At 32.6% G+C, this 13,973-nt stretch overlaps 1 protein-coding gene across 5 annotated transcripts in view; it reads right to left on the bottom strand.

Moving 5' to 3' along the window:
- LOC127720274 (uncharacterized) overlaps positions 1 to 13,973 on the bottom strand; it is an 89,157-nt gene that overhangs the window by 40,149 nt on the left and 35,035 nt on the right. Inside the window, exons 3-5 of one of the 5 annotated variants that reach the window (XM_052226775.1) lie at positions 10,008 to 10,086; positions 7,397 to 7,491; positions 2,520 to 4,290 (exon numbers count right to left, since the gene is read on the bottom strand). The exons of the other annotated variants lie outside the window; for them this stretch is intronic. Coding sequence (XP_052082735.1) covers positions 3,145 to 4,290; positions 7,397 to 7,491; positions 10,008 to 10,086 — 1,320 coding nt within the window. The 3' untranslated portion in view covers positions 2,520 to 3,144. Of the gene's footprint in view, positions 1 to 2,519; positions 4,291 to 7,396; positions 7,492 to 10,007; positions 10,087 to 13,973 lie in introns of those variants that run through there. 5 annotated transcript variants of the gene reach the window in all.

Raw genomic sequence — 13,973 nt, forward strand, 5'->3', positions numbered from 1 at the left:
CAGTAGTCTCAGTCTGCATATATAATTGTTAAATGAATTGATGGGGTCACCTCCTGGAGGGAGTGTTAATAGCAACAGCGCTTTATGTGTGTACCATGTAAACCTGAATGTGGTTGTGTGACACATTATGCAAATGATAATGACAAAGGACTAACAAAGGTTGTCTGTTTTATGAAAATTTCATGGCCAATACATATATAAAGTAAAGCATTACCAAGTTCCTTTCTGAGATATCTCATTGATTTAATTTAATAAATGCTAATCTGCTTAAGCCTATCCAAGAACTTTGAAAAAGATCAATACCATCTGCAAATGAATTAACATTTGTAGTGTCTGTGGGTGAATTTAAAAAGAGTTTAGATAGCCATGTCTTATCTGAAATTATGACTGTCGATGTGTTAGTTTCATTTGAGTCGTGTCACATTGACCTTAAAAACTTCATATCTCGTTTTATTCATAGATATGCTCTACTATAGAAATATCAGTGTTAAAGACGTTGTTTCCTGCTTCGCGAATGCTGACCTGTATTCCAGTCATTTTATTTAAACTAAACAAACATTTCAATGAAAATACATCTCATGCCGACCTAATATAAATGTTTAGCTTTTAAGGTCAACTAAACTCTATCAGTGATCTCTTGGTAGTGTGTTTGATCGATTGACAGTCAAATCATAATTTATTGTTAAATCTTCCCACTTTAAAGGAATAAGGAGATGTTGTATGATTGCCAATAAGAAAACTTTCCACCAAGAAATAACAACGATTTGGGTGTGGATGTAAAAAAACTATAGCTCATCGTGCGGCCTTCAACAAAAAACAACTTGTATTACGTATATATTAAGCTTTAAAGGGTGCAGGCATTTCAAAATATACAACAATTCAAACGAGAAACCCAATGGCATGATTTATGTTAAAACAATAAACAAAGCAAACGTTTTACTTGATCTGTCAGTACTGAGATCGTCGATAATTACGTGAGTACCTTTTTGCTTCCAGGAGCTTGAAATTCACCTTTGGAAAATATCTAACATTTGAATCACTAAACACGTAACATTCCAATGCTTCTAAGAGATAAATTATTGGATTCTATATCTCTTGGATTGAGTACACGACAATCGGTCTATATCTTTATTAAGATATACAAATTTTGAGAGAGTCACATGATTCACTTGCAATATTCTTTTAAATTGAAAAAAAGAATATGTATTATATCATATAATTACAGCTGTTTTAAAAATATGCAGAACATTTGTATAATTTTATTTTTTCAACTTTGCCAAATAAGGGGAAGCAACTCAGATAACCGTACTTTTACTACCAAAAAGTTTGATTAATTACACCTGTTTCCACAAAATATATTTTCGCATATTTTTAGTGTGTTGTTCATAGATAGTAACAGACATGATTTTCAGAGAAAAAAATTGTGTTGCAATTAGCTGCAGGTTGTTCACTAAATTGACTAGACTAAACTAGTACTCATATTCATGTTTAGTTCACATAATGTGTTTCAGCAATAGACGACATTCAAGAAAATACCAAAATTCTTAAATAACTTTTTTTTTTCAATATATTTATTTAAATCTTTAACAAATCAAAATATCACCAATAACCAACTAGAGGCTCTCAAAAGCCTGTGCCACTCACCTGACACTACTTTGGTTTTGGAAATCATGTAAAAATAGCTAAAAATCATAACAGATACCCAAATAATGATTGAGGCTAAATTTGGTTTAATATTGGCCCCGTAATTTAATGAAACTCCTGTTGGCCACCTTGAACAGCAACAAAGTAGCAACACTTCATCAGCACCTCATAGGGAACATTTTTGCAATGTTTGGTTTCATTCCATTCAGTGGTTCCCCTAAAAAAAGATTAATACATGTTTTTCATTTAGGGTCCTATGTTAAACTAAGTCCCCAATGGCGGCCATCTAGGACGAAGGACCGGCTTCAAAGTAACAACACTTGCTCAGCACCTTATAAGACACATTCATGCCATGTTTGGTTTCATTCCATTCAGTGGTTCTCTTAAAGAAGACATTTGTATGTATTTCCTATAAGGTCCTATGTTAAACTAAGTCTCCCGCTAGTGGCCATCTTGGATGATGGATCGGCTTCAAAGGAACAACACTTGCTCAGCACCTCATAAAGAATATTCATGTCATGTTTGGTTTCATTCTTTTCAGTGGTTCTCTAAAAGAATATATTTGTATGTATTTCCCAAAGGATCCTATGTTGAACTAAGTCCCCTACTGGCGGCCATCTTTGATTAGGGGTCGGCTTCAATGTAACAACACTTGGTCAGCACCACATAAGGAACATTCATGCCATGTTTGGTTTCATTCCATTCAGTGGTTCTCTAGAAGAAGTTCAAAAGGTAAAAAGTTAACGACGACGGACGACGACGACGAATGATGAGAATAGCTCGCTCTGCCCTTTGGGCCAGGTGAGCTAAAAATGATAGACTATGTTACATACAACTAACATCATAACATGAACAACTTTTAAACAACTACTAAATGCAATGAATATTTTTAACAAGAATAATTTAACAATAATTTTCTTAATCACCGATACTCATCAAAACCCATTCCATAAGGGAACAACCATTTATCCTCAGGGAGAGGTGTTATGGATTTTTCTTAAAAGTATATTCTGAATTGAGATTTTCCCCATACTTTATAGTGGTAAATTTTGAAGGTAAAAACAAATATCGGACAAACAACCATATCCCTCCCTTTTGAAGTTCAATGGTTGCTCCCTAACATAACACTATCATTACAAAAAAACGAAACAAAAACAAAAAACAAAAAACAAAAAACAAAAAACAAATAACAACTATATATACATTTAAATCTTTAAATTTTTTAAACTATAAATTATTTACAAGTTAAAGTTTGTCAACAGATCAGGTTGTTTTGTAACTTGTTTAAAATCTTCATCTTCAATATATAGAGGGATAAAATCAAATATATGAGCAACAATAGGCATTCAATGTAAACGATTTTTTTCTTCATCTTCAACAAATAGAGGACAACAATCAAATATATAAGTAACAATAAGCATTCAATGTAAACGATGTTTTGACAGTGTTATATTAACTACTTTTGTACAAAGCCTCTGCATTATCCTCAACTGATGATAACTAGTTTTCAACATCTGAAGTGTTAACTTCTATTATACCACCAACTTTATATGCAACCAAAGTCTTTGTTTCATCATGAACTGCTAATAATTGGTTAGTTAAACTATTGGATACACAATTACTTGTTGCCTCGGTTTCACCATTTTTAAACAGCTCTAATTCTGAACTTATACTAGACTCATCATCAGAAACCCACTCTTCCCATGTGTCTTTTATCTGTTGAGGACATAACCAAAATTGTTCATTTTCTCTTTTGCTTTCATTTTCTATGCATGTTTCGAAACTAATTTCTGCTTTCTCATTTGAATCTAAGCTAATCCAAGTTCCTCTGTCTTCATCACAATCTGTCGACGTAACAACCTTCAACGCTCTGGCTGCCTCAATATATTTACCACGAGAAATATCCTGAAATCTTGCTTTTGTGAGATTTGTTTTTCTTTGATTTGTTTCAATAATTTTATTTTTTACTTTTGCTTTTACCTTTTTCTTTTTAGAACATTTTTGTTGATTTTTACATCGTTTTTTCTTATTTAAGAATTCAGGAGATTCCAAGCTAATGCCAGTTCCTCTGTCATCATAACAGTCTGTCCAAGAAGCAACCTTCAAAGCTCCATTCAAACCTTTATTTTTAATGGCTGCCTCAATATATTTACCAAGACAATTGTCAAAAAATCTTGCTTTTGTGAGGTTAATATGTCCATGATCTGTTTCAATAACGTAAATATTTGCTTTTGCGTCTACCATTTTCTGTTTAGAACACTTCTGTTGATCTTTACATTGTTTATTCTCTGTGAAAGAAGTAACCGAGTGAATATTGTCACCAATGTGCAGTCGCAAGCCAATAGCAAGTTCTCGCTTACTCAATTTTCTTTGATCCTGATGCTGCATTTTTAAATTACATCTACTTAACTTTTGAAGAGCACGCTGTTTTTGTTTTTGTTTTTCATCATAATCTATTCTCCTAAACATTTTGTTTTCGAGAAAAAACACAAAGTAATCCTCATCTGGAGTTTTTGAGCCAGATGGTTTTTTACGTCTATGCACATTATACTTTCCTTTAAAAGACTTTCCTCCACCACCATAAGTTAACAATTTCTTTTTGTTTGCATTAAATTCGTAACGTCTTTGAATTCTTTTGTTGATACACTGAAATCACATAAATATTTATATTTGAATGTTAAATAATGCCTTAAGTGTCTTAACACAAAAGCTACTAGAATTCTTGATGCAGAATTATGGATGAAACATAAAAAGCTTTAAAAGAGGACCTCAAAGCAAACTTTGAGTTTGTTTCAAAAATATACAGTTTATTATGCAGTAGTGTTGGATGGTTTTTCCCCACAGATGGAACACCAATATGAAGGGAGATAGCTCAAAACGACTTGCTGGCATCCTCTTTATCTATTCACCTTTAGCATGTTGAGGTGTAATATCTCACAGGATTATTGTGGGTTAAAAATCTAATTTTAGTAACAAGTTGACCCTGACCTTAGAACTCATGACTTCAAAATCAATAGGGATCTTTCTCTTAGCATATGGTATTACATATCCTTAAAAAGGTTGCGATCAGACATATGAAATATTTGATTTAGCATCCATAAACAATTTTTCAGCATAAATTTTGGACTGAATTTAGTTTCTAAGACCATTATTTTTAGATAATGGTGGCTTCAAAATCAAAAGGGATTTTCTTCACATATCCCCATGTAAAGTTTGATATCCAATATATGAAGTATTTGATTTACAGTCCTAAAATGAATTTTAATCGTTAAATTAATAAAATACTGTTAATAGCAATGACCTTAGCTTAAGACATAATAAGCTCAAAACTAACAAGGGAACTTCTTCTCATTAAATGTCTCCATATATTCAATGCAAGAAAGTTTGAAATCAAGGGAAAAAAAATTGATTCAGGAAACAACTTTTCTACATCAATTTTGGTCCATTTTTTGTAATCATGGCCTTGAACTTAGACATAGTGACCTCATAGTATTTTTCTACTCATTATAGGTGACTAATATATGGCCAAGTAGGTTGAATTCCCATATAAAGTATTTGATAAACTATTCGGAAACCACTTTCATGTATACATTTTTGTCTATCTTTAGTTACTATGACCTTGACCTTGACCTTTGACATGTTGACCTCCATATCAATAAGGACATACATGAATGTATCAAAAGATATAACCAAAATACTAACAATATTTTGTGTTCTAGTTTCAGGTTAGCAATTGCTGCCAAATATTTAACTTTTTACCTATTGACCTTAAAATCATTATCATTTTTCTGCATCTCCTGGGATATCGTAACACCCAAGATTCAAACATATTTAACAGAAAACCTCCTGAAACCAAACTGTTGTACAGTTAAGTCTGTTTTTAGATGTAAGTCACCTTACCCTTGAAGATTTTGATATCAAAATCAATAAATTCTTTATAACCACGTAGACGAAAAAGCGAAAGGACATCATTGAAAAATGGACTCTTACTGTTATGTAATAACATGAGCATAATGTGACATTAGAAATACATGGGAAAATACACCAATTTCAAATTTGTCTCTGGACAATTTAAAAAAAAAAAACTAAGTTTAGTAAAATTTGTTCATACGGTTCAAAAGACAACTGCCTTAAAATTATGCACCTTTAAATCTAGTGATCACAGAATTCTATCTCCTATATACCTTGATGTTTTATTAAGGTATAAAAGACATTTTATTTTTTCAAGGCCTAAATATGACCTTTAACCAAATTAAATGAGGTTTTCCTCTCCCCATGTTCATTACCAAATCAATCTTTGTAAACGATATTGTTAATGGCTTATTTGTTCACACAATTGTTGTCAATATAATGGAATTTTATGCGACTGTCATACAAGTGAAAGGTTTAGTTAGCCATAAAACCATGGTTAATCCAACATTTTCTACATACGGATATGCCTGTACCGAGCAAGGAATATGACAGTTGTTTTCCATTCGTTTGATATGTTTGAGCACATATAAATGTTATTTGAAAATTTCAGCAATATCAATATTTTCTCATTCCAACGGTGTTTGACACTCATTGGTAGCCAAGGTCGTTAAAAACCACTATGCCCCATGTTATCATTTTTGCTGTTTACAAAAACTCCAATAAGCAGTAGAAAATTTTTGCTGTAAATAAGCAGTACCGATAGTTGAATCTCAACAATCTCAAAACTTTCGGTTTACCTTTGTTCTTTATTTAGTCATGTCAGGCATGTTCTTCTAGTTACCTGTATGATGATTGTTGCGAAGTTTGAATGAATTGAAAAATAGCCAAGTCAGTATAAAGATGAATGTGTTTGTACAAATTAAAGGCAGATGTGGACAGAAAAATATACAGTAAAACAGGTGATGAATATAACAATAGCTTAACATTTCGGCTCAGTTGTTCTTAAACCATAGGCCACTTGTTGCTCCTCGATCGTAAGTAGTTTTAAAGGAACAACAGGTTATAGCCATAAGGAATTGGGTATTCTATAGAAAACTGTAGTGAGATGATGATAATGGGTTAAAGTTTAATTTGTGATGGAAAATATTACATTAGTGCTAGTTCATATGGTAGCAGTCTAGATGAAGATATGTCACCTCATCCAGAAACATTATTCTGAGTTAAAGCCATCAACTATTCCTTCTCATTGCTCTGTGCTTATCGACGAAGCATCAACTATCAACGTATTTGGTTTTATTCAACAAGGGTACTTCACCACAACCTCCTCTCTAGAGGTGAACATGACATCGTGAAACCAATGAGACAAACTGTAATAACTTCCACACTTCCACCTGTTTAAGTGGGGTTCGTGTTGCTTAGTCTTTAGTTTTCTATGTTTAGACAGAGGCTCCTGACTTGGTTCAGGCGCAAAGATGCGGCGGGGTTAAACATGTTTTGTGAAATCTCAACCCTCCCCTATGCCTCTAGCCTATGTAGAATAAAGAAACACATAGCAATACGCACAGTAAAACTCAGTTAAAAAGAAGTCAATAGATGGACTTGATTGTCTTGTGTACTATTATTTGTCTGTTTGTCTTTTTCCTTTTTAGCCATCATGCCCATGGCGTAGTCAGTTTATTTTCGATCTATGAGTTTGACTGTCCCTCTTGTATCTTTCGCCCCTCTTCAACAATGAGCTCAACCCATATTGTATTGTCAGCCAAAAAAAAGGTATCTTTCGCCCCTCTTTTAAATTTAGCAGGAGCACCTTAATACTATGGATGACAATTTATAATCTTACAGCATTTTCCTTTTCATTTTGTGTTTCAGTTTTCTTCACTAAGGGCTTATCTATCACTTCCTTGATTACATTTCCAAATTTTCCAATTACTCGACCTAAAATAAGATAAAACTAAAATTAATTTTCTTATAAGTTTGAGGTTTTTTCAAAGCGTCTGCAATATGTAAAGTTTTTGTTTGTTTTGGTAAAATTTTGTTTGCTCATTATTACTGGATTATCAAAAAAAAAAAACAAAAAAAACAAGGGTTGGAACATTTTATTTTATAACACATAATGCAGTTAATATATATCTGTACTTGAAAGATCTAAATCATAAACTGAAATCTTCAATAAGTAAAATGTTGTCATGATTTTTTTCAAAATAAGTGAATTCACTTCATTTGAAAAATTCATAATTAATCCACAAAACAATTTATAGTTCGAAATATAAATTACAGAGGTTTGTAATAATAATAACCATCTCTTATTGTTGTTCTACTGTATAAACCTTTTTTGTTAAGTGACAGGGGATCATCCCTATTAACTCAGTTGCATAATGTGAACATGAACGAGAGAAAGTATTAATTTGAAATATCCATCAAAAACTGTACAGTCTTTGCATAAAAATATTGGGTGAGCAAAACCAATTAAAGATTTTCATAAATTCATATTTGAATAACCATATCGATGTTTGATTAACTGATTTCTTAACTCAGATCTATAACCTGTGTAGAAATTGTACGCAAGGAGATTTTAAAATCTTAGGAAAGATTTCTGATATACAATATAGCATTATATTTAGATGCGTGAGTGTTTAAATAATAGGGAAAAAAGACAGTCTAGCAGCTACAAATAATAAAATTGAGAATGGAAATGGGGAATATTTCAGAGACAACAACCCGACCAAAGAGCAGACAACAGCCGAAGTCCACCAATGGGTCTTCAACGCAGTCAGAAAATCCCGCACCCGGAGGTAGTCCTCAGCTGGCCCCTAAATAAAATTGTGTACTAGTTCAGTGAAAATGGACGTCACACTAAACTCCAAAACACACAAATGAACTAAAATTATAAAACATTCAAGACTAACAAAGGCCAGAGGCTCCTGACTTGGGACAGGCGCAAAGATGCGGCGGGGTTAAACATGTTTTGTGAGATCTCAACCCTCCCCCTATACCTCTAGCCAATGTAGAATAAAGAAACACATAGCAATACGCACAGTAAAACTCAGTTTAAAAGAAGTCAATAGATGGACTTGATTTTTAGTAAAGGCAACAGTAGTATACCGCTATACAATCAATAGTCATCAATCGATTAAGCTAAAAATAACATATCTGGGTCACAAGCTAAAACCAAGGGAAACACATCAGTCACACGAAGGGAAAAACAACTGAACAGCAGAAACACTGAACTGCAACAAAAACAAACGCCAGCGTACATAGAAACGGACTATATAATAACAATTGTCGTACTCCTGGTAGAGGACATTTTAAGAAAAAAAAGGTGGGTTGAACATGGTTTTTTGGGTAGCCAAACCTCCTGCTTATATCGCAATTATGAAAATTATGCCGCTTAAATGACAACAATATGTGACAGGAATACAGTACAAATAAACGCAAGAACACATAAAGGACAGATAAATACATATATTAAATAGATAATATAACAGTATATTGCAACATTAAAATTTGCGAGATATTTCGTAACCTACTGGACATTAAGACAACAATGACCACAAATCTGGTAGTCTTCGAGTGATTTTATAACATTTGGTTAAAGCACACTAAAGTTAAAGAACTAAAATGAAAATTCATTATTTTTTATGTTTATAAAGGGGCACAACTCATGAATAGTAAAATTGACGCCACCCAATTTCGAACCTGGTACTTAATTTGTGGTAATAAGCATTGTGTATAAGTTTTATAACATTTGATTGGGGCATTAACTAAAGTTAGAGAACGGAAACTAAAAACTCATCAATTTTTGTGTCTATAAAGGGACATAACTCATGAACAGAAAAAGTGATGCCACCCAAATTCGGACCTGGTCCTTGTTATGTGGTAATACGCATTGTTTTTAAGTTTTATAACATTTGATTGAGGCATCAACTAAAGTTAGAGAACATCAACGAAAAGATCATCTATTTTTTTGAATAAAAAGGGGCATTACTAATGAACAGTAAAAATGACGCCACCGAATTTCGTACTTGATATGCTTTTCTTTTTTTTTTTTGTGGTCATTTCGGGTATGTACGTGACGGACAGAAGAATGGGACGAATGAGCAAGGGTGACTTATACCATGGCAAGGGCATACAAAAAGAAAAGAGCTATAAACTCTCATTCAGACATCATGACCACCAACACACTCAAAACTTATTGCTGTCAAAAACATTTAGAATTTAATTCAGACTCAGATCAGAAATCAATACTGGATCCGGATTTGGTGTTTCAAGCAAAAATTGTGTACTGGTTTTTTGGTAAAGTTTTATGATCTAGGAAATCGGGATTAGACGTGAAAATCGGGATAATACACCCCTAATTGGAATAGTTAGCAAAAATCTCTATACACTCCATATTAATGAAATAACTTTAAGCGTCAGAATCACATTTTGAACAGTCACTTATTATTCATTACCTGCTAAATGTTTAGGCATTGTGTAAGCCTTTTGCTTGATTTCCAATAGACATCTAGCTTCATTTACTGCCTTATGTGACTAAAAAAAAGACTAACAGCATAAAAATCATTATTATTTCTGAAATTGTTCCTAGAATTATCTTAATAAAGTGATCAATCATATATGACAGACAATTTGGTGAGAAAATTTTTTTAATGATCACTTTAGTGGTCACTATATATATTTATGCACAAGTGTTCACACCATAAACGACGTTTCTATTGATGCATAGGGCATCGGTGGCCAAGTGGTCTAAGTATTTCTACTACTGAAATCGCTAGCCAGTCAACACTGAGGCTGTGAGTTCGAACCCCGCTCATGCGAGTGCACTCGAATCCTTTGGTTGAAGCTGATCCAAATCGGGGTTTAAAACTAAATTTTGTTTGATTGAAAAAAAATAATTAAATATATGGAGTTTTTTGTTATACCAAATCTATTCTAATATGAATATAAGAAGATGTGGTATGATTGCCAATGAGACAATTTTTAACAAGAGAGCAATGTACATAGAAATTTACAACTAAAGGTCAGCGTATAGCCTTCACGAATGTGACCTACCGAATTAGACTTTTTACCGGGTTTGTAAAAACATGAGCAACACGACGGGTGCCACATGTGGAGCAAGATCCGCTTACCCTTCCGGAGCACCTGAGATCACCCCCAGTGTTTGGTGGGATTCGTGTTGCTTAGTCTTTAGTTTTCTATGTTGTGTCTTGTGTACTATTATTTGTCTGTTTGTCTGTTTCTTTTTTAGCCATGGCATTGTCAGTTTATTGTCGATCTATGAGTTTGACTGTCCCTCTGGAATCTTTCGTCCCTCTTCAACAATGAGCTCAACCCATATTGCATTGTCAGCAAAAAAAGGTCCCAAAATGACAAATGCAAAACAATTCAAAGGGGAAAACTAACGGTCTATTTTATGTACAAAATGTATTTAGATATGGGATTTTGAGCACCGTTATCAAATTGGTACAAAGGGTCCAAATTTAACTTTTGTTTGATTTCATCAATTTTTTTATGAAAGAAAACTTAACTAGCGAACAAAGAAGCATGAAGATAGGGTGTAGCTCAGACAGAGCGACCTTATATACACCTAACAATCATTCTATATTCTATAATAGTGTACATATTGCTTAAAGTTTCTTAGAAACAGACCATAAAGGAAAACAATGACCAATGAAAATGGAATGGAGGTCAGATGAACCCTACAACCAGACAAACATGTACACCTATCAATCAAACGTATACAGAAAATGTAGTTATAGTTATCAAAGGTACCAGGATTATAATTTCATACGCCGACGCGCGTTTCGTCTACATAAGACTCACCAGTGACGCTCAGATCTAATTAGTTAGGAAACCAAACAAGCACAAAGTTGAAGAGCATTGAGGACCCATAATTCCAAAAAGTTGTGCTAAATACGGCTAAGGTAATCTATGCCTGGGATAAGAAAATCCGCAATTTTTCGAATGATTCATGCTTTTGTAAACAGTAAATTTATAAAAATTCGTAAGGGTTCCGCGGAACCCAGTGTCTAGCCTACTTTTGCTGTTAATCGCAGGCTCAACAAAAATGAGGAACAAAATTTAATAAAAATATTCCTCTCTATTCTATCTTTTGATTGTAAGTAGCTTCTGTCCAAGTTTGTTAAAAATCCAGGATAGTTTATGAATCTAATAAATGTTTTAAAAACTTAAACTGCAGACTGTATGTAATGTTAACTGGAAGAAAAACTAAGTCCATTTATAAGTAAAATACAGAAAAAATGGAACAAAATTTTAACAAAATTTCCTTCAAAATACTAGCTTTTAATCATAAACAAGCTTCTGTCCAAGTTTGGTACAAATCCAGGATAGTTTAAGAAAGTTGTTAAAATTTCAAAAACTTTAACCACAGAGTGAATGTAATGTTAACTGGCAGAAAAACTAAGTCCATTTATAAGTAAAATACGGAAAAAATGGAATTTTTTTTTTACAAAATTTACTTCTGGATACTATCTTATAATCATAAACAAGCTTCTTTCCAAGTTTGGTAGAAATCCAGGATAGTTAAAGAAAGTTATTAAAATTTCAAAAACTTTAACCACAGAGTGAATGTAATGTTTCCTGGCAGAAAAACTAAGTCCATTTATAAGTAAAATACGGAAAAAATGGAATTTGTTTTTTACAAAATTTACTTCTGGATACTATCTTATGATCATAAACAAGCTTCTTTCCAAGTTTAGTAGAAATCCAGGATAGTTTAAGAAAGTTATTAAAATTTCAAAAACTTTAACCACAGAGTGAATGTAATGTTAACTGGCAGAAAAACTAAGTCCATTTATAAGTAAAATACGGAAAAAATGGAATTTTATTTTTACAAATTTACTTCTGGATACTATCTTATGATCATAAACAAGCTTCTGTCCAAGTTTGGTACAAATCCAGGATGGTTTAAGAAAGTTATTAAAATTTCAAAAACTTTAACCGACGGAATGTAGGATCGCTATGTCTCGCTTTTTCGACAAAAGTCGAAGGCTCGACAAAAATATTCCTCTCTATACTATCTTTTGATTGTAAGTAGCTTCTGTCCAAGTTTGGTAAAAATCCAGGATAGTTTATCAATCTAATAAATGTTTTAAAAACTTAAAGTGCAGACTGTATGTAATGTTAACTGGAAGAAAAACTAAGTCCATTTACAAGTAAAATACGGAAAAAATGGAATTTATTTTTTACTTTTTTACAAAATTTACTTCTGGATACTATCTTTTGATCATAAACAAGGTTCTTTCCAAGTTTGGTAGAAATCCAGGATAGTTTAAGAAAGTTATTAAAATTTCAAAAACTTTAACCACAGAGTGAATGTAATGTTTCATGGCAGAAAAACTAAGTCCATTTATAAGTAAAATACAGAAAAAATGGATTTTTTTTTTTACAAAATTTACTTCTGGATACTATCTTTTGATCATAAACAAGCTTCTTTCCAAGTTTGGTAGAAATCCAGGATAGTTTAAGAAAGTTATTAATATTTCAAAAACTTTAACCACAGAGTGAATGTAATGTTTCTTGGCAGAAAAACTAAGTCCATTTATTAGTAAAATACGGAAAAAATGGATTTTTTTTTTTTACAAAATTTACTTTTGAATATTATCTTATGATCATAAACAAGCTTCTGTCCAAGTTTGGTAGAAATCCAGGATAGTTTAAGAAAGTTATTAAAATTTCAAAAACTTTAACCACAGAGTGAATGTTATGTTTCTTGGCAGAAAAACTAAGTCCATTTATAAGTAAAATACGGAAAAATTGGAATTTTTTTTTTACAAAATTTACTTTTGAATATTATCTTATGATCATAAACAAGCTTCTTTCCAAGTTTGGTAGAAATCCAGGATAGTTTAAGAAAGTTATTAAAATTTCAAAAACTTTAACCACAGAGTGAATATTTGTGGACGCCGCCGACGACGACGCCGACGGAATGTAGGATCGCTATGTCTCGCTTTTTCGACAAAAGTCGAAGGCTCGACAAAAATGACCACATACTTGATGTTCATGTTTACACCGAAGAGCTGACTACTGGGCTATTGATACCCTAGTGGCATCGACCCAGTGGTGTAAATAGTTATCAAAGGTACCAGGCTTATAGTTTGATACGCCGACGTGCGTTAGCCTTTTGCTAAAATATCTTAAAAAATTATATCAAACTTAAAAACTTTACTTTGTCCAATAAGAACAATGTAATGTTGAAGGTTAGATGAACCCTGCCAGACAGACAAGTACACCTTTTAAAAATTTCATACAACAAATATAGTTGATCTGTTGCTTATAGTATCTGAGGAACAGATAACAAAAGTCAAGGTGAACGAATAGGCCTTATAATTTTTCTTTTTACTCGATATAAATGTCTACTTGTAATAAGTGAGAAAATTTAAATAAGTTTATTTAAGCAA

Source organism: Mytilus californianus, unplaced genomic scaffold (genome assembly GCF_021869535.1).
Source record: "Mytilus californianus isolate M0D057914Y unplaced genomic scaffold, xbMytCali1.0.p SCAF_11, whole genome shotgun sequence".
NCBI lineage: Eukaryota > Metazoa > Mollusca > Bivalvia > Mytilida > Mytilidae > Mytilus > Mytilus californianus.